The sequence below is a fragment of the Mastomys coucha genome, unplaced genomic scaffold (assembly GCF_008632895.1).
Source record: "Mastomys coucha isolate ucsf_1 unplaced genomic scaffold, UCSF_Mcou_1 pScaffold19, whole genome shotgun sequence".
Classification (NCBI taxonomy): domain Eukaryota; kingdom Metazoa; phylum Chordata; class Mammalia; order Rodentia; family Muridae; genus Mastomys; species Mastomys coucha.
The window spans coordinates 20,081,458-20,103,337 of record NW_022196901.1 but is presented as its reverse complement, the minus strand read 5'-3'; the positions used below and the strand labels follow the sequence as shown (position 1 = coordinate 20,103,337).

Below are 21,880 nucleotides of genomic sequence, written 5' to 3'. Positions count from 1 at the left end.
GGTTTTTTTTGTTTTTTTTTAATAGTTTTAAGTTTTCTGTATTTGATAAAATATACAGTTTTATCTGTATATTTACATTTTCTAGAAGGAGAACTTATGGATTGTGATGGAAAATCTGAATCTAGTCCTGAGCGGGAAGCTGGAGATGATGAAACGAAGGGAGTAGAAGGAACAGATGCCATAAAAAAGAGGAAAAGAAAACCATACAGACCAGGTAGAGTATACCAATTAGTCTTTCTGTCTCTCTCTGTCTGTCTCTGTCTCCCCCCCCCCCCCCCCACCACCACCACTATAATTTGTATTGGTGTTTTGCTTGTATGTATGTAAATGCATCATGTCTTTACATGATGGCCTTAAGAGGATGTCAGATACCCTGGAAATGTGGGTCCTTCAGAAGAACAGCCAGTGTTCTTAGTTGCTGAGCCATCTCTCTAGGTCCCGAGGTAGATAATTCAGTATAACAAAACTTGGCTCATTTACCAATAATAACAATTGCAAGAACAATAATGATGGAACTGATGGATCCTTTACATTGAAAGTGTAACTACTTGACAATAAATCATTATTCCAAATGTTAACCATATATTAAACATGTTACTTAGTTGGTTTTTATTTATGTTCAGGTTTTAAAGCAATTCATGTATTTTCTTCATCAGCCTCTTGAAAAGTTGAACATAGTATTGCTCTTCATCAGTTATCTTTTAAGCATTCATTTTGAATAGTTTTATGTTTCTATTTCAGTAATTATGTAAGCTCAAAGGTGAACAAAACAAGGTTCTTCTGCTTTATTGAATTTGTAGTATAGTTGATACCATTAAATTCCTCTCTTTTTTTTAGTACATTTTTATTTATGTGTATGTGTGAGCTTACATGAGTTATGTGCACCACATGAATATGAGAGTCCAGGGACACTAGGAGGGTACAAGACTTTCTAAAACTGGAGTTAGAAAGATTGTGAGATGCCCTGTAGGTGCTGGGAATGAAACCCAAGTCCTCTGCAAGAATAGTAAGATTTTTAACCACTGACTCATCTCTCTACCCCAAAATCTTTCTTCTCCAGTATATTTCATGGGTAGGAAAAAAAATTGCAGTCTTTGTTTTTCATTATTTAAAAAAAAAAAAGTCTTGAAATCTCTCACCAGAAGTTGTAGGCCATTTATTAATGTCTGTCTTTAGTCATGAAGCATTAGATTAATACAGTCTCTATCAGAACTTTCCATTTGTGTTCTTCAGGACTCTCAGTGATGGACCACATCTGCCATAGCTCCTGATTTCATGTCTTTTTAAATTATGTTTCCAAGTATACTTAAAATGTATTTAGGTAGAACATATTTCTTTTAGGACATCATCTTTTAGAATGATGTTTTCTGTCTAAACTGCTTTATCACATGTGAGTGAACATCCACAGGCTTTTATTTGGGGGCTTATAAAGCACTTTACTGGACAAGTAGATCATGACAAAAGCTTATGGGATTTAGTGCCATGCACTCTTAAAATTGCTAAGCATTTTACCAATTTCATTTTGCTTATACTTATGATATGGGAAGTGCTATGTATTATACCTATTCGACAGTTAATGGATTACAGTACTGAAGAGTAAAATGACTTGCCTGAGTTGAGTTAGTAGAATTCTGTGTTCCTAGCTACAGAGCTTCATGTGTCATGTGACTTCTGCCCTTTCTCACATGGGAAAGGTAGGCAGTACCACTGAAGTCATTGATCAATGAAGTTAGTGTATTTTAGTTCAGTTTCATCCTCATCACGCATGCTGGTCTGCTGTGCTGTTCTCAGGAAGTGTAACTTAACAATTATGGAAGGGGAAACAGAGCTGTATCAGCTCCTTAATATTCAAGCTCTATTTGATCTTGTCTAGAACAGGAAATCCAAATAGTTCTTTTTGCATACTGGCAAGTTGTACTTCATGTTAGATGTGAGTGATAACAATGATTCTGACATTTATTTTTACTTCCAGCCCCCTCTACTTTACACAAAAGTGAGATTCAAGGATGTAGGGATGACTCAGCAGGTAAAGCACTTGCTGTGGAAGCATAAGACTGAGCAAAGTTTGGTCCTCAGCACCCATGTAGAAACTAGGTGGGCCATTGTGTACTCCATTTATTCAGGAGTCAGAGATAAGAGTTACTGACATAACTCATTTAAATTCACATAAGCACATAAATACAAATAAATAAAAATGGTCTGGAAATTTTTAGAGGAACTTATTCATGATATCACTTTGAATCCTGTGGGTTAAAGTGAAATACTCTGCTTCGATGTATAAGGTGGAGAAAGATCAAGGTTAAGAACCAGGGTCAGTTTCTGGCCTCCACATGCACGTATATGCACGTGAACACACACACACCACACACACACATACCCATGTATGCCTCTACACATAGACTCAGGACTGCATACCATATACTCATACTCACGAAAGGAGATTATTAATTTATATTAAACATACAGTTGATTTTGAAAAAACTTCACCATTAAAGACAAAGTCATTTTTGTACTATAGAATTCTAGAATTATCACTCTGTGCACTTTCTCTTTTATATAGGTATTGGTGGATTTATGGTACGACAAAGAAGTCGAACAGGACAAGGAAAAACCAAAAGATCTGTGGTCAGGAAAGCCTCTTCAGGCTCTGTTTCTGAGCAGTTACCTAGCAGAGATGATGGTGTGTGCTGATTTTCTTTGGTTTAACTCCTTGGGATTGATACTCTGTTGGAACGAGTGGTTGCTAAAATCATACTGCTACATGCAGCATTATGGTTTCAACCTAATAAAATACAGTCTTTTGAGTTTTTTGTTTTTGTTTTGGGTTTGTTGGAAGGAGAGGGAGGGGAGGAGGGAGTGAGGGAGAAAAAAAAGGAGGGAGAGGAGGGAGGGCTGAAAGGAGGGAGGGATAGGGTCTGGTCTTCTATAGTTCAGGCTAGTGGCCATTTCCCTACATGGGTCATGGCTACCTCAAACTCATATCCTCCTGCCTCAGCCGCCCCAGTGCTACACTTAGAGCACACATGCCATTTTCCTTCTATGATGGTCTGTACTCCTCACCTTTGCTTTGACATGTTAAGGCCTTACTACCTCTGTTAAATGTTTCCTGTGCTAAATTAGAAGAGTAAAAGAATTAACTCACTCAGTTGTATCAGATACTCTCTGCCCACTTTAGCAAAGGCCTCTCTTTACCTGCCTAATACACGATTAAACTTACAGGCTATTTAATTGCCCAACAAATCTTAACAAAGATTATATTTTATAAATACATTGGTATATTTTGTTATCCTTGCTTGAGAAAGCTAAGTCATTGTTCAAGACAGACCTTTGTGTGAGCTAGAGTTCTCTACTGGCCAGATAGCAGTGGTACATGCCTTTAATTCTGGCTCTCAGGAGGCAGAAGCAGGCAGATCTCTGAGTTCAAGGCCAGCCTGGTGTATGGAGGGGGTTTCATGTCAGTCACAGCTATATAGAAGCCTGTTTTGAAAAAACAAAACCAAAAAGTCCTCCAGCATGCATAACACAGCATGCCTTCATCCTTCCTTTGCAAGTTAGTCTTTTTTTTTTTGAAACCTTAATGAACTCAGAATTTTTTTTTTTTTTTTTACATTAAGGAAGAATTATTTTTGATTTGACTTAATATGGGTTTAAGAATATCTAATTAAAGAATTTCTGTTTTTAATTATTTAGAAAAAAATTTTGACTTGTTTTTTATTTCAGTATTTTCATTTATGCCTAGTAAAACTAAAGCAAATTCATTTGTTGATTTTTTTTAATTTCAAATATTGTGTTTTACTCTTCTGTTACTTTTTCGATGTTTAATTATTTTATATCCATATTAGACTATCTGCTTTCAGTCATCTTTTATTGATTTGGAATGTATATTATTTGATGCCTTTGTCCATTCTCTGCATCAGCTTTATTTTAATTTATAATTTATCTACTAGGTGGAAGGCATAGAATATTTGCTTATATAATTGTTTCTCCTCTAGAAAGTCCTTTTTTGGGGAGGGACTTATTTTTCATTTATATTTTCCCCTTTAATGAAGTGAAGGTTTGTTTTGACTCATGCTTTCACAGGTCCATGATGTTTAATTTGGTGAGGTGTGTGTGTAGGGTAGTTTAGAAGTTTTAAGAACTAAATTGAAGGTATTTTCTTTCTGAAATTTGCAACTGTTCCTGTCACGCTTAGGTCCTACTTTCCTAGAGCCACTTAAGCTAAATCCTCCATCTTAAAGCAGCTCACCTCCTGTGTTGTACAGATTCAGGGATGTTTTTGTTTTGTTTTATTGGAACAAACTCTCAGCCATGTTCCATTTTTTGAGTTCTCAGGAGAGGTGTTTGATGTTTGGTAGAAAAGCTAAAAACCAAATTCAGTGGTGTGATAACTAGTTGCTGTTTGTCCTGAGGGAGTGGGTCTATTGAGTTGGTGTGGTTATACTTCTTTAACAAACTAGTTTTAGCTGCAAAAACGTGCTATCCATATCTACTGAATTGTCCTTAGGAACTTGTGAATAGCCATTTCCTCATAGTTCTGCATAGCTTGTGTTTTCATTCTATGAAGTTTGTAAATATACTGTTTAACAAGTCATATTTTTACTTTACATGTAAATGCTAGTTATTTTGAAACAATTGGAGCCAGGCCTGGTAGTATACATTTTTAATCCCACCATTTGGAAGACAGAGGCAAGTAAATCTCTGTGAGTTCAAGGCCAGCCAGGGCTATGAATGAGTTCCAGTTCCACCTGGGCTACATAATGTGACTCTTTACCACCCCAGCCCTCAAGTCCTCCAAAAAGAATTGTAGTAATTGTGGGAATTTTACTAATACTAAATAGGTAAGAAATAGAATTTTCAAAATCTTTAAAATTTAGAAATGTGCTTTAAGATCTTTGTAGGATGTAATAGCTTATTTGTTTATACATAACTATGCATGTTTGTAAGCTATGAAATTACTTTTTTTTTTTCTAGAAAGTAAGTGCCACATATTTATAAACATGGCTCTTATTTCAGGCTGGAGGGAGCAGTTACCAGATACTTTAGTTGATGAACCTGTTTCTGTTGCTGAGAACACTGACAAAATAAAGAAGAGATACCGAAAAAGGAAAAATAAGCTTGAAGAGACCTTTCCTGCTTATTTACAAGTAATATTTTGCTTTATATTTTATTATGAAGTTTGCAAATTTAGGAAATGTATTGAGGTTTTTTTAATGCTTGTTTTTATTAACATTCTACTCATTCTGTGTAATTTTTCACTGATTACCATAAATGACATTTGCCAGGCTCCATCAAAGAATGAATATTTGTTTTGTTTTTTTGTGGGCTTTGATGTTTTTCTCATGAAGGAATGTGCTTATATGCATATATATGCATGCAGTCCTAGGGATATGTGTCAGAACCTTGTAAACACAGGTAGTTATATTTCACTGAGCTATGTTCCAGCTTTATAAAGTTTGTATCTCTATCTCTGTCTAAATATTAATATTTTTTTTACTTTTTTTCACATGGTTTCTAAGGGTTGAACTTAGATCTTCATGTTCATACAGTAAGTGTGCTGTTGGCCATAACAAAGATACTTTCGGGATGGGAAATACTACTTAAAACCATCCATATATGTGCACGTGCCCAAACCATCTCCTATTGATATTTCCACTTATCAATAGAATTTATTGCAGCTAATTTCATTGAAAAAGTTCTCAGGAGCCAAAAATCGTCACTTCAATAATTGCTTACCACATCTAGAAGCTTTTAGTGAGAGAATTAAGCTAAAGAAAAGCAAAGAATCTTTAGATCTTATAAATCTTTCGCTTTTTAAAATACATTTTTAATCACCACGTAACTTGCTTGGTTTTCTTCTTTAGTAATTAGGTTACTGGCATTCATTTTGTGTATGTGTAGAAGTGTAGATGTGAATACACGTTCACTGTGAGGAGGTCAAAGGTCAATCTCAAGGTTGTTCCAAACCTGTCCTCCTTTCATTTTTTTTCATTGTGATTTGGGATTCATTGACTGTACTAGGGTAGTTGGCCAGTAAGGCCATGGTATAATCTCAGCACTAGATTTATAAGCATTGGCCACTAGAACTGTTAACATGGATTCTAAGGGTTGAACTCAGATCTTCATGTTTATACAGCAAGCACTTTAGCTACTGAGCTGTCTCCTCAGTCCCTAGACTACTAGTGTCTTACTGGCTGAATGCTCGTTATAGAGCTTAGCCTTTAGGCCTGGGTTAGAGATAAGTAAGCAAAGAAGCCTGTGCATATGTGTTTAGAAATTAACATCTGATTTCTTCCTTTAATAAGTATTTTCCATCATTATTATTGTTATTATTATATGGGTATATACTAAGGTATAAACATTGATGTCAGATAACAGCTTTTGGGAGTTAGTTCTCTTCTTCCACTGTGGAATCTGATTTTTAGGCTTATACAGCAGATGGTTTATCTGCTGTGCCATCTCACAACAGACCATCTTTCTCTTTGCCCTAGAGTCTCATCATTTACCATAGAGGTCACTCACTGTTTTGGCCTCTCTGGCTTGCCATGAGCCTCAGGAGTCTATCTCATGCTCACTCTACTATATCCACTCAGCCCTGAGTTATAGACCCCTCTTGCTTTAACTTGGGTTTCGAGAAAACCTAGATTCTCATGAGGTAACAAGCATTTTACCCAGAATCATCTCCTCAGGAAAGAAAATAATCCTTTTTAGGGGGATTGTCTTTATGTCCTCCTTTGTTCTTTGCTTGCCCCTCTCCTCTCCTCTCCTCTCCTCTCTTCTCCTCTCTTCTCTTCTCCTCCTTCCTCTTCCTCTTCCTCTGATCTCTCTTTCTCTTTCTCCAGGGTCTCACTATGAATCTCTGGCTCACTTTGAGCTTACTATTTAGGCTAGGCTGGCCATTGAGTTCACAGAGATCTGTCTGCCTCTGTCCTCTGAGTGATGAGATTAAAAGATATGTGTCAGTATACCTGGCTTTGGACTTTTTTTTTTTATTTCAGTTGGTCATATAAGTAATACATATATTCCTCTAAAATGGATAAAGTAATCCTCTACTATAAAACACTCCCTATCATTTCGTTCATGTAGGTAGAGTCTCTTGTAACCTTGCTAGTCTTAGAACCCTGGGTTTCATGCATCTTGGCATACACTATACTAACTGAAGTCCCCAACTCCTAAACCTGCATTTAAAAGTGTCCTAACAATTTTAACAACAACAATAACAAAAAGAGCATAATTGTGTGTTTTAACAAGATAAAGTGAAATGCTAATCTTATTTTTTATTTCATGTTAATTGATGTTTTGCCTCTAACTATGTCTGTGTACCACAGAGAGCAGAAAAGGGCATTGGATTTCCTGGAACAAAGTTCCATACAGTCATGAGCCCTCATATTGTTGCTGGGACTCTTTGAAGAGCAATAAGTTCTCTTAGCCTCTGATCCATCTCTCCATTTCCAGCCCTGTGTTAGCTTTCTAATATAGACAGGTGACATATCAATGAATTAGGTTCCTTAATTTTTAATAACCAGGATAGAAGGCACACTTGGTACCCTTACCTCTTTTCTTAACATTCTCTTTTGAGATTTACTGGGAAGGTGGTCTGCTCCTTCAATAAATCTTTTTGTTACTTGTAAACCATAATTAAGAAACAACTTTAGCTGACTATCAGAATCTGGAACCCAGTGGTTTGCGAAAGAACATGTAAATAAGCTCTATCTTGTTCATTCTTTCCTTCTCTGCACTTTTGTTTATGTTTCTTTGTGAGTGCATTGTTTGTTTAATTAATTTTTGTATTTTGTTTATTTTTAAACATAGTTTTAATGTAGCCTGGATGGGCCTCAGATTGATTGATGTGTATAGCCAAGGATGATTTTGAACTGCTTATCTTCTTATCTCTATCTCTGTAGTGTTAGAATTACAGTCAGGAGCTTATATGTCTGGTTTTAAAGGAACTTCTAAAAATATTGAATCAATCTGGTGAGAACGCTTAGCAGGTAAAAGCCCTTGTTTTTAATTCTGATGGCTTGAGTTGGGTTCCTGCCACAGAGGGGAAGGAGGAAACCAACAAGTTGTCTCTTAGATCCACATATGCACCATATGTGCATGTATATAATCATGTGTCTGTAAGAGCTCCTAGCCTAGGTCTGTACTGTTGTGGTTGTGGTTCATTCTTGAAGTCACTCATAATGTCTAGATGAAAACCACATCAAGCTTTCTTTAATATAAACTCTAAAGCATGAAAACTTAACAGACTCATGTGAATATTATAGATAAACATCAAGAAAGTCATGATGAATCATTAAAAGTATTATTAATGGTGGTCTTGTTATTGAATTTTATACTTAGTGGACTACACTAGTGATTGATACCCAAATATCAAATATGTTTTATAGTCTTCAGCATTCTTCGTTATTATAGATTGTAGCCTTGTAGATTTTTCAGATACTATTTTCATAGTGGAGTAGCTTATTCATTTTAAAAATCTGAAAGTTTTGAGTAAGATATAACATTTCTGCCAGATTTCAGTCCTGTGTGTGTGTGTGTGTGTGTGTGTGTGTGTGTGTGTGTGTGTGTCAGTGAGAGAGAGAGAGAGACAGAGACAGAGACAGAGAGATAGACATATATACACACACCATGGCATTAGCATAGAGAGAGGTCAGAAGACCATTTCTGATGCTGGTCCTCACCTTGTATATTGTTTGAGACAGTTTCTTCTTGTCTACTGTTTTACTCTGTATAACTTACTAGCTGGCTCATGAGCACATGGGGATTCTCTCATCTCTGCCTTCCATCTTGCCATAGGAACTCCAGGATTGCTATTTTGCTGGCATTTCATGGATTCTAGGGAGTCTTTTTCAGTTCTTCATATTAGTGCAGTGAGCATTTTCACTACTTAGTTTACTTCTAAGCCCTCCAATGCCCTTTCTAAAATTAGGACCATTAATATTGTTCTAACTAGGTTTTTTATTGTCGTAATAAAATACCATAACCAGAAACAAGTTGGGGAGGAAAGGTTTCATTTCAGCTTAAAACTCTCAGGTTACACTCCATTGCTCACACAAGTCAGTGCAGGAGCCATAAGCAAGAACCAAAGCTGAAACATCAAAGGGGGCTACATACTGGCTTGTATTCCATGGCTTCTTAAAGCTGCCTTTTCATAGCACCAAGATTACTGGGAAGTGCCACTGTGTGGCCTTACTCTGAGTGATATGGACTCTCCCATATCAGTCAGTCATGGAAATACAGCAAAGGCTTGTCTATAGATCAATTTGGTGGGGCTGAGATCATTTTTTCCATTAAGGTTCCTTTTTTCCAAAATGACTGTAGTTTATGTCAAGTTGACATAAAACCAGCCACAAACATTTTCTATATTTTTTCCCTGCCTCAGAAATTTTGTATATTTTATTTTATATTCTTTCAGAAGTCTTCATTTGCATATTTTGTTGAACTTACTTTCAACCTTCAGAACCTTTCTTTGTTAATATGGCTCTACATGCTTTCAAATACTTGTTTATTGTATGGGTGTGTGCTTGTACAAGTCCATGAATGCCCATGTACCTGTGTATCCCCAGCACACATATGGAGGCAGAGAACAACTTACGGAAGTCTGTTCTCTTCTTCCATTTGTAATTCCCAGAAATTGAATTGAGGTTGTCAAGCTTGTTGGCAAATGCTTTTATCTGCTGAGTTGTCTCACTAGTCCTCTTTATAGGTGTCTATAAATGTGCATTTTGGTTTGTGGATATACCTCAGGGATTTTATCTAACATTTATAAAGCCTGAGTTTCAACTTCCAGCTTCTACCTCAAGTGCTGTAAGCAACAACAACCTACTTCCCTATTTCCTTTTGTAGCATGAATATCTATCCACCTACCTGCTATAAACATTGGTGCCATTTTTATTTAAAGTGTTATGGGGTGGAAGTACCTGTGAACCTTCTATTTGTGTGTGTGTGTGTGTGTGTGTGTGTGTGTGTGTGTGTGTGTGTGTGGCAAATAATAAATGTTTCTAGCTCTTGCAAACTCTCTGAAGTTCTTTATCTAGAAAGGCCACAGAATAGCAAATATCCTAATTTAGGGTTTCTGGGTTGAAGCAAATGAAGGGGAGTCCTGAGGTCCTCCTTTTGTTTTCTCTGTTGATTTCTGATCTGAAGAGTTCTGAAAACTTACCTTGAAGCTCTGTCCTTGTCTAGTGTTCATCTGAGTAGATGAAATAAAAGCCAGCAGCCTTTCATAGCTTGCAAATGTTCACACATGGTCTGAAGTTTCTCGGATTCATAGTATAAGTCCTCTGATATGGCTATATGCTTCAGCATGAGATTACTACAGACACTAGAGGTATGCAGATCCTACAGTAGTGCATCAGAATCTTGTGGTATCCTTAGTAGGTAATGCACAAGTACTGATAACAATCATGCCTGTGCCATGGATTAAAGAGCCAGTAACACTGTGCATGAGTTTTAAAATTTGATTATAGATTAGTCTCAAAAAATAGAATTATTTTGCAGTTTCTAGAAACACATTCAACACAATTGTGTTTTTATTTGTTTGGTTTTTGAGAAATCTATCAAATTTAATTCAACACAGTTTATACCGACTTGACAGAATCTTTGTATATTTCTATATTCAGTTTTTATATTGTTAAATGCAAACCTTTTCTTGTCTAAATCATTATAGGATAATGTTAACTTTGTTAACATTTTAAAATCTTTGTAGAATTTAGAACTAATAATTTTCTTATGTGTTCATCTTTGTTTAGGAAGCATTTTTTGGAAAAGATCTTCTAGATACCAGCAGACAAAACAAGCTGAGTATAGATAATCTGTCAGAAGATGCAGCTCAGCTTTCATATAAAACAGGTTTCTTGGATCCTTCCTCAGATCCGCTACTGAGTTCATCTTCTGCTTCAGCAAAACCTGGAACTCAGGGTATGTAGATTAATTCACATGTATTTTCTTTATGCCACATGCCATTACTTTCTAGTTCTCATAACACTCATGTAAATACTTCTGTTTGACCTCGTGCTTTATTCAAATCAACTATTAAAATATAATTTATATTCAGTAAATGTAGCCTTTTTTAGTAGAAAGTTCTATAAGACTTCTCAAATGACTTGTCAAATTAACCTACCCCAAAAGCAGTAGTTGTGAGAGAAAACTTTCAGTGTATACTTTGTCCAGAACAGTATTAGTTATAAAACCCAAAGAAACTCTAAATGTGTCAAAAACTGCGAAACAAATGCCCACAGTCAGGAATTGTTTGTAGACGTAGTGATATATCTAAATATAGTTTCTCATTACTGACACTTTGTGCCAGTTAGTTCATTGTTATAAAAAGGGGCACCAGTGCCTTTATTTATCATCACCTCTGACCGCATGAGGTCATTACTATCAAACATGCCTTCTAGCTGGCGTTAGTGGTACATGCCTTTAATACCAGGTCTTGGGAGATAGAGGCAGGCAGCTCTCTGTGAGTTCAAGGCCAGCCTGGTCTCCATAGTTAGTTCTGGGATAGTCAGAGCTACACGGTGAGACTGTCTCCAAAAACCCTAAATATATAAATGTATATCTCCAGTTATTCTTACACCATTGTTGAATGAAGTTGCTCCTGGTTGGGAACCACCATGTAAATGTAGGAAATGGAGTGACTATTAGAAGTCAGAAGAGAGAGAGCTGGGGGATGGCTCTGTAGGAATAGCACTTGTTTTACATTTACAGGACCTGCGTTTGATCCTGAGAACCCATGTAAAAATGCCAGATGTGGTGGTGTTTACTTGTAATCCCAGTACTGAGGAAGTAGAAGCAGGAGGCTCCCTGTGTATTGCTGCTGTATAGCCATTCTAGCTTAATTGGTGAACTCACCTGAGGTTGTCCTTCACTCTACACATGCACATGCATGCACACACATACATAAACACATAGTACTACCCACACACATTTGCCTGCACAATGTTTTTAAAAAGTAGTTAATGAAGGAGGGTGAGGATGCAGTTCAATTAGTATAACCTTTGGCTGTCATGCTTGAAGCATTGGGTTTGCTCCCCAGCACTTCATAAACTGGACGAGGTGATATGTGCCTGTACTCCTTTTGAGAAATGGAATCAGATGAAGCAAGTTCAAGGCGTATTCTATTATGTTAAGAGTTCAGAGGCGATCTGTGTAGCATGAGATCCTGGCCTCATTAAGAAAGAAATAAGGTGAGGGGAAGAGAGGAAACAGGAGTGTTTAAGTGTTTCTATCAAGAGGCCCTAAGAGCTTTGTTGGAGTTATGACTACAGCTTGTCTTTTCTTCTAGACATTTATCAATTATAGTTTGATGTTATTGTAGCACACTTTATTTTGCCATTGTTAATCTTTAATTTTATACACTCTTTTTTTTTTTAGAAAGAAGTCATAAGTAGAAGTGTACTGAATACTTTAGGTATTAGGTCAAAGCTTTTTTCACCCACTGTTGTCCAGTCATGAAACACAGCTGACTTTCTTGTGCTGTAACTTTTACATCTGGAAATACAAGGCTAATTTCATGGGCTTGAGTACCCAAAGAGCTTTGTGTCTCTAGGGCTGTCCTAGATACCATAGGACAACCAGTGCAAACTTTTACTTTTTATTTGACTTCCTTGAAATATGTGCAGGCAGTCTTACCTTCTCATAGGCACATAAACAACAATTCTACATCACCATTAACAAAGAAGGATGCGTGGCTGGAGAGATGGCGCAGTGGTTAAAAGTACTGACTGCTCTTCCAGAGGTCCTGAGTTCAATTCCCAGCAACCACATGGTGGCTCACAACCATCTGTAATGGGATCTGACGCCCTCTTCTGGTGTGTCAGAAGACAGCGACAGTGTAGTGTGCTCACATATATAAAATAAAACCTTTAAAAAAAAAAAGAAGGATGAAAAGATACAGCGTTTGTTTTGTTTAGTCTTACCAGGTTCAAACAAAAATATTTTATATTGTTTTTAAGCACTCACTTCATATGTTTTTAGCATTGTATAATAACTGGGTATTTCAAAGTATATTTTATAAATATTATGACACATGACTTAAAGAGTTAAATTGAAGTTATTTGCACTTCCATTTTGTGAGGATAACGTCTGATAAGTTGATGGGGCAGATTTTGATACAAGGTTTTTTTTTCCACAAAACTTCTTAAAAGGTGATGATTTTCAGTAAAGCAGAACATAGAAGATGAGAATAGCACTCATTTCAAAGTATACGTGTATTTTCTTTTCAGTTAAGCTACTTTTTTGTCTTTATATGAAGAGTTAAATGCCTTTTTGAATATTGCACTTCATGTAACCTATTTAGCCATCTTTTTAAAAAAAAATGTGTTTGTATGTTTTGCCTGAATGTATACCTGTGCATTGTATTTACAAGTGATACCTATGGAGGCCAGAAGAGGGCACAAATTCCTGAGACTGAAATGCATGTGAGCTGCCACTTGGTTGCTAGGAATTGAACCTAGTCCCTTTGAAGAGCAGCCAGTGTTTTTATCTACTGAACCATCTCTCTGGTCCTAGGGATGGACTTTTAAAAATTTATGTTATAATTTTATGTAGTAGAATTTCATTACTTTAAAACAAACAAAAGAGCTTATTCATTAAGTACTTGCCTTATAAGCTAAAGGCCCTGAGTTTGATTCTAGAACCCATGTCAAAGAATTTGGCATAGTTATATAGATGCTTGTAATCCCAGCATGGGAAGGTGGAAATAGGAAGACACCCCACCCCAAACCTCCAGAACTTGTTGGCAGCCACCTAACCTACTTAGAAAGCTTTAGACCAGTACAAGAGTCAAGTGATCTTAATCGTCTCCCAGCCCCATGAAGTATGTGTATAAATACATATATGCATGTATGTGTATAACATCTGTATATGTATGTAGATATTTTAAAGGTTTATTTACTTTTATGTATTTTATGTATTATATTTTGCCTACTGAGCCATCAATCTAGCTCTTAAAGTGTTTTTTTATACCATTAAAAAATATTTTGCCTTTGTTAAACTCGATTTGAAAGTTTAACATTTTTAAATGTCTTTAGCTGAGTGGCTAAGGTAATTAAGAGTGATAACCTTACTAAGAGTTCTACTGTTTTACTACTTGATTAGTTTAAAAATCCTTAGAATAATCCTCTTTTCATTTTTCACATTTTATACTTATCCACAGGTTTGACCCCAAAGTCAACTTCAACTACTTCACCCTTTCTAACTTCTACCACCTCTCATTCACACTGCACATGGCCCACAGACTTCTGTGGCCCACACACACCTTTCCTCCCAGTTGCTTTGCTTATGTCTTTGTGTATCCCTATGAACTTCCCCTGAACCCTCACAGCCTAGTCTTCACCACATTCTTGAGAACTGCCCAGGCTTGCTACTTTCATTCCTTCATGCCCTTCTAAATCAGCAAGTCCTGTCTGCCCATGACCTTTACAGCCGATTTCCATGTTCCCTTAGTGTCTTTGTTTTATTTAGGTCTTTATTAAGGTGTCTAAATAATGGAGAAATAAATAAGAACCAACGGTGGGACCAGTCAGAAAAACAGTTGGCAAAATTACTTGAGTTAGCAAACTCCTCTCAATAGTAGCCCTAAATGTCTTACTTTGTTTTGAAACAGTGTCAGTATGTAGCTCTGGCTGATCTATAACTATGTAGGCCAGGCTGGCCTCTAGCTTTAGAGATTCTTTTACCTCTGCTTGTTGCTAAGCTGATAACTCTAGTTTGATTCCTAAGAGCCATATAGTTAGTGGAGAGAACCAATTTCTGCAAGCTTCCCTCTGACCTCCTCACACAGACTGAGTCATGTCCATGTTCCCCTTTCCCCTATGCTAAATGTAATTTTTTAAAAAGAGTGAGCACTAACAAACTTAACCAAATTAATCAAAAATGAGAGGGAGACAATCCAAAGTAACCATCCAAATTAGTGATGATAAAAGAGGTTTTGTGTGTGTGTGTGTGTGTGTGTGTGTGTGTGTGTGTGTGTGTTGATGGTGGTGGTGGTGGTGGTGGTGGTAGTTTTTCAAAGGAGGGTTTCTCTAAGTAGCCCTGGCTATCCTGTAACTCATTTTGTAGACCAGGCTAGCCTCAAACTCAAACAGATTCTTCTGCTTCTGCCTCCCAAGTTTTGGGGTTAAAGGTATGTACCACCATCTCCCAAATCAACAGAACAATGACAACTTAAACATATCATAGAAAGCAAGTTTCAATATCTCTTTACGGTTCTGTAATCATGAAGATAATAAACATGGAACAGACCTCAGCATTACAAGGTTTCATAGTAAGCATACTAGATTTGGTAAATTGAAAGCATTCCATCGGAAGTCAGTAGCAAGTAAGAGTGAGTAAGTGCTGTCTCCACTTTTTATTCAATATAATGCTTGAAATGTTAGGTAGAGAAACAAAAATAAACAAAAACAATCAAAATTGGAAAAAAATACTATTCGTGGTTAATCTAGTCTTAAAGTACTAAAGTACTTTAGTACTAAAAGGCTTTACCAGAAAACACTTAGATTTGATACTTTAAACAAAGTATCAGAAAACAAAATCTACACACAAAAATCAGTAGCTTTTCTATATATTAATAACAAATTTGCTGAGAAGTTAGGAAACTAGTCCTGTTCATAATAAATTAAAACAGAAATGCACAAGTATCAGCTTAGCAAGGGAGATAAAGGAAGGAAGACACTGGAGAAGACACCAGGAACAGGAAAGCTAGCTCATGTTCCTAGATGAACAGAATTAATAATGTCACAATGCCCTTAACTCCCAAAAGTCTGTAGACCTCTGCATTGTTTAATAAAGTCCCAGGGCATTTCTTCCATGGATGGGAAAGAAATCAGCCGAAAACACAAAGCCTCCAAGTCAGCCGCACAGTGAACACGGCAGACACAGCAGTGCTGAGTGGAGCCACCTAAGCATATTGCAGATTCAGAGCCAGATCTGCGGAGCCAGAGCAACAGCAGTTAGTCACATACAACAGTGGGGTGGAATACAGCATCCAGACATCAACCCATTCAATTGCAGTTACCTGAGTTTTAACAATTGTCCAAAAACAATGTGGAAGAAAACATCTTCAACAAATAATACTGGGAAATCTGCATATTTGTGGGTAGAAAATGAAACTCAATTTCCAACTTTTACTGTAGAAAAACCAATTAAAAGTGGATCAAACAACTTACTGTATAACTTGAAATGGTCTGCTACTAGGAATGTACTTTATGGAGGCATTATCAAGGAAGTTTTTGAAAAATAACACTAATAACACAGAAAATCCATGTATGGCAAATAATATTGCATGAAATAAAAATGAATCTTCACAGACTAGGAAACGCCCAGTAGAGCAAGGAAATAGTCTACAGAGTTAGAGAAAATCTTTGTTAGCTGTGTATCTGATGGGATTAACATATAAACTCCATAAGAACTAAACGCTAAATAGTAACCCCACCCCCAAAAATCTCGTTAGTCAGTCAACAGGAACATGACTTAGACAGTTTACAAACTAAGAAATATCAGTGGTCAGTAAACACATGAAAAAATGTTTAACATCTATAAAATGCAAATTAGCTGAGTATGTTGGCACAGCTATATACCCCAACTCTAGGGGAGGTAGTGGCAAGCAGACCTCTGTGAGTTCAAGGACAGACTGGTTTTTGTAGGAGTTCCAGAACAGCAAAAGTTACCTAGTGAGATGCTGTCTCATAAAATGAGAGGTAGGGCCAGAAATGCAGATTGATGTATGCTAAGATTCCACCTGTTTCTCATCAGAATGACTATGTTTGAGAAAACAGCGGCACTCTCTGACAAGGATACAGTAGAAGTAGAACTAGAGACTGCTGGCAGGAATGGAAACTAGTCCAACTACTATGCAAATCATCATGGAGCCTTATGCAGAAACTCAAAACTAGTATAGGATCCAACTACGCCACTACTCAGTGTATACCAGAAAGAACTAAAGTCAGCTTACCTCAGAAAGACTTGCACATTCATGTTAATGTAGCCTCCTAATCCCAAAGATGCAGAAGCAGGCTAGAGTCCGCCAACAGATGCTGACTGTATAAAAACATAAGAGAGAAGCAGGCTGGAGTCCGCCAACAGATGCTGACAGTATAAAAACATAAGAGATGCAGGCGTGCATTCACACGCATAGAGAAAGATTACTCACATGCAAAGAATGGAAATAAATGAAGCTGCAAATCATAACTCTAGAGAGTGAGAAACAAATTTCACTTCTTTTTCTCAATCCAGAATTTACGTTTAAGACAATGCATGCATGTATATGACAGGAAAGTAGGTGGGGTTTATGTAGGGTAAGAAAGGAGCTTAAAACTAGGAGGAGATAGATATAAGGTTAGATAACAAATACATGGAGTTTTCTCTCATGGAACTAGATTGAGTATTATTCATATAATTGTGTCTGTCTGATGCATGTACATAGACAGCATAAGGGAGAAAATGGTGACAGAAAGTCCCAGCTGGTAGGGCAGTAACATGAGCACATAATACATTTTAATGTGTGCACAGTATAATACACATATATGAAAATGTTACAGTGAAAATCATGTTAGCAACAATTAAGTAAAGACTGAAAAAATGGAAAGTAACAAAATCTATTTGCAGCCAGTCATTTCTGGAAATGTTTTTTCTGCCTATTTTTCAAATAGGTCCCTCAGGGCCTATTTTATTCCTACTTCAATGTTCTCTGTGAGAAAGTGAGCCCTAAGAGGACAGGTCATTTGTTTACACTTCCATCTTTTCCGTGACTTGGACCATGTCAGTAGACTAAGTTCTTTGGTATTAAAATAGTCTTTTAATGAACAAATAATGAACATTCAAGCAAACAGGAAAAGAATTAGTATAAGTGAAGAACCTAGCTTGTGCTTTACTAGAAATTTGAAAATGCTGGGTTTTTTTTTTTTTTTATGATTTTAAATTGTCCTGGTTTTTTTTCTAGATATCATTCTTAATTGTGCCACTTATATAATGAGTTGCTTTTTATTTTTATTTTATAAGATTTTGATTTTATTTTTATTAAAGTCTTCATTTTATTTCATTTTGTCAAAATACAAATTCTGAATTTTTAATGTTTTGTTAATCAAAATATAAGTACCTTTGCTTTTAATTCTTTCAAGTCATTATGGTCTTAATTTTTATGACTGCCACTTGCCTCAGCTGCTGCTGTACTCTAGATACTTAGGACATTTTAGAATTTTGTGTCTAGGAAAATACTTAATTTTTATATACTTACTATATTTAGGTACTGCTGATGACCCATTAGCTGATATTTCTGAAGTCTTAAACACAGATGATGACATTCTTGGAATAATCTCAGATGATCTTGCAAAATCAGTTGATCATTCAGGTATACATGAATACTGTTTGCCTGATTTCTGTTCTGTGATTTGAGAGGTGTGTGGATGTGGAACACGTTTATTTTTTTCTAGTAACAGAAGTGGGTTTGGTGTTTTGCTTTAATTTTTTTCTTTTTTTGCTGACGATGTCTAAGAAGCCAGTATTGACCTTCATTGAGTTTCTGGCTTGAGGAGGGAACATAGCAAGTTGGCTCATTTCTGCCACCTTTCTAATTGCATCACATTTAAGGCATGTTGCCTTAAAGGTCTTACTGCACTTTTTCTTTGTGTGTGTTTTCCCTTCCTTCCCACTTCTGTGGTAATCATCCGTTTTGTTTGGTTTGGGTCTTGTAGGTCTTGATTTATGCACTTTCCAGGTTGGGAGCTCACCCTTCCCTTTGGGTAAGAACTGAGCGGTGGATGGCTCTGACTAGAAGTAGTAGTCTTTCTTAGTAGTGGTCTTCCTGGAGCAGCCTGCAGTGCATGCGTGGTTATTAGTACTGCTAATGTGTCACTAATCTAGACTTGACTTTTCCTTTCTTGTACAGCTAAAGCATAGTGCTCTCAATGACTTCCTTAATAATTTTAATGAATGGTTTGATTCTTACATATTGCATAGTATAGTAGTTTACAATATTACCTGAATAATAGTTTCTAATACAAGATTAGATAAAAACAGACTAAAATTTAAGACTAATAGTATTAAGAAAATATGAAGAAATAGATAATAGGCTACTATTATTAGATGTTATAAGGTGATGAACATAATTTATATTTTTAGAATTTAGCTATAAAATGTTGAAAAATAGTTTATAGTGAAATTTAATACTGTGTGTACATCTTTGAATTAATTTTTACCGAAACTTTCATTCCTGTTTCACAAGTTACACGATGATACTGCTGCTTTTCCATGTTAGAGAAGTTATTCATGAAATGGCCTCCTACAGGAATTTAAATTAGACTTGTTCTTTTGTTCTTAAGGAAGTGAAATGTATTTACTTTGATGAAAAGATAACTTTGGGTATCATATAAACTTATTGTAGCTAAATTTAGTAATGGCCTATTGAAAGTATTGCCAGAGTCTTAGAAGTATAGGCTGCATTTACATCACATTGTTGTGTGTTAATGTAGGTAGGCACTATTGTCCATCCTGTGCATGTTCTGGACTCACCTTTGCATTTATTTAACTTGTTCTTTTAGATATTGGCCCCATTGCTGATGATGCCTCCTCTCTGCCTCAGCCAAGTGTCAGTCAGAGCTCACGACCATTGAGTGAGGAGCAGCTAGATGGGCTCCTCAGTCCTGAGCTAGACAGAATGGTCACAGATGGTAAGACATTTACATCTAGGCTTTCTGAAAGACTTGAGCAAATGTGACTTTCAAAGCTTTTTGCATGCAATTTTATGTTTGCACTTGCTTTAATGATCTTTCTATTAATTAAATGATATTTTATAAGTCATATATTAAATAGATAATTATTAATTTTCCTTCTGTTTTAGGAGCAATTCTTGGAAAGTTATATAAAATTCCAGGTATGTCTTTATTCTGTTGTTCTATTTTATAAAAAATGGCATTCCCCTTAAAATGACCCTAATAATTTTCATGTTATTTCTGTGATTATTTTACCCAGAGCTTGGAGGAAAGGATGTTGAAGACTTGTTTACTGCTGTACTTAGCCCTGCTACCACTCAGCCAGCTCCATTACCACAGCCTCCCCCTCCACCACAGCTATTGCCAATGCACAATCAGGGTATTCTATTACTTTCTAAGCATGATTTTGTTTGTATGTATATTTGCAGGTGTGTGTGACAATGTACACACAAGGTCAGTCTCGAGAGTTAATCTACTCTTTGGAGAGTGCTCCAATGCCCAACTTTATTTACTTATTCGTGAGTGTGCAGGATATATGTGCTCAAGCTTTTGTGCGTGCACAAGCAAAAATGCTTTTCTATATGCTGTGCATTTACACCCTGGTATTCACATGAAAGTCACAGTGTGATGTCCAGGAAGCCAGGCTCTTCTTCCACCATATGATTCTCAGAGAATCACTCAGGCTATCCAACTTGGCCAGAAGGACTTCTGCCCACTGAACCATCTTACTGTGGCCCATTTTCAGGGTCTTGTTAGCTTTTTAAAATGTATTTTATGTGTGATTATAGCTGTTTGGACACATACATTCTGGTACACATGTGGAAAACAGGACAGCTTGTAGGAGTAGGTTCTTCCATCATTCGGTCTTGGGGAGTTAATTCAGGTGCTGAGGCTTGGCAACAAGCAGTGACTTTATTACCTCAGCCTTTTCACCTCACTGCCTCCAGTCCTAGGTTTCTGAGTTCTTCAAGCTCTTTACTATTTGATATATCTCCCAGCTTCATCATGGTTGTCTCCCTCTCCCTCTCCCTCTCCCTCCCTGCTCCCCCCCCCACACACACAGAGAGCCATATATACAAACTTACAGGAAAAAAAATCACTTCTGTAATGATTTAAAAATACTACCTCTAGTCACACTCCTGGAAATTCTCTAACTCACATGATTCATCTTGAGAGATCATAAGGGTGTCTGGCCTCGCTTCTCACCCTGGGCCCAGCAGAGCTCACTCTTCATTCTGCTCATTCACACAGATGACCACACCCTCCATCCAGCAACTGCACTCAGTGCCTTTGGTCTCAGTTTTACTGTTCCTTCCTCAGAGCTGAAGCATGCTTATCTTCACCCCATGTGCTTTCACTTGTAGTATGTGGCACAGATAGAAGTGCTTTCTGGGATGATTACAGTCGCCTCAGAGACTGACCACTAATCCTGCTCACCACAGGACCCGTGTTCAGAGTCGCACAGGGGCTTATGCCCATTGTTAAATTCCCGTGAAGTTTTTTGCTTGTTTTGTTTGGCCAAATTTCTTTTACCCTACTACTAACAATTTGCTATGAAACATAGGTTCAAGACTTGAGGTTTTTTCCTTTCTTGGAAAGTAAAATACAATAATCAAAATAAGATTTACACGAGTATATTGGAAGAGAGGGTTAGCACTCTAGATATCAACTCCCCAGCAAAGGAGTTTAGGATTCTGCAGATGTGTTAATAATGGGAAAAGATAACATCTGTGTGTCCTTTGTTAGTGATTTAGTGTACTGAATTGTGTAATGCACTGTAATCTTTATAAACTTTTACCCCTTTTCATATGAAATTAAATTTACAAATAATTCTTTCTACTATCCTTTTTTTTTGTACACCAAATATTGCATAGCATAAATACTAGGAATGCCTGAATTTTAACCAGTTTAAATATTAAACATAAATCTGCCTTGAGGTTTGCCATTCTAAGCATTTAATTTACATTTGGGTAAAACATGTTCAATAGCTGTTTCTTGCTTTAATTTACTGTTTCTCAACCTGTGGGTCACGCCCCCTTTGTCATACCTCTATCTCTAAAAATATTTACATTATGATTCATAGTATAGTAGCAAAATTACAGTTATGAAGTAGCAGTGAAAATAATTTTGTGGTTGAGAGTTACCACAACACGAGGAACACATTAGAGGGC

At 36.7% G+C, this 21,880-nt stretch overlaps 1 protein-coding gene across 15 annotated transcripts in view; it reads left to right on the top strand.

Annotated features, from left to right (window-relative positions):
- Kmt2c (lysine methyltransferase 2C) overlaps nt 1-21,880 on the top strand; it is a 217,663-nt gene that overhangs the window by 139,890 nt on the left and 55,893 nt on the right. For 10 of the 15 annotated variants that reach the window (XM_031380221.1, XM_031380220.1, XM_031380218.1 and 7 more), the window contains 9 exons: nt 86-214; nt 2,561-2,680; nt 5,014-5,144; nt 10,752-10,920; nt 18,245-18,349; nt 18,693-18,740; nt 19,539-19,667; nt 19,838-19,870; nt 19,969-20,088. In XM_031380221.1, the coding sequence (XP_031236081.1) occupies nt 86-214; nt 2,561-2,680; nt 5,014-5,144; nt 10,752-10,920; nt 18,245-18,349; nt 18,693-18,740; nt 19,539-19,667; nt 19,838-19,870; nt 19,969-20,088 (984 nt within the window). The remainder of the gene's footprint in view (nt 1-85; nt 215-2,560; nt 2,681-5,013; nt 5,145-10,751; nt 10,921-18,244; nt 18,350-18,692; nt 18,741-19,538; nt 19,668-19,837; nt 19,871-19,968; nt 20,089-21,880) is intronic. The other 5 variants (XM_031380213.1, XM_031380216.1, XM_031380214.1 and 2 more) reach the window with 2 other exon arrangements.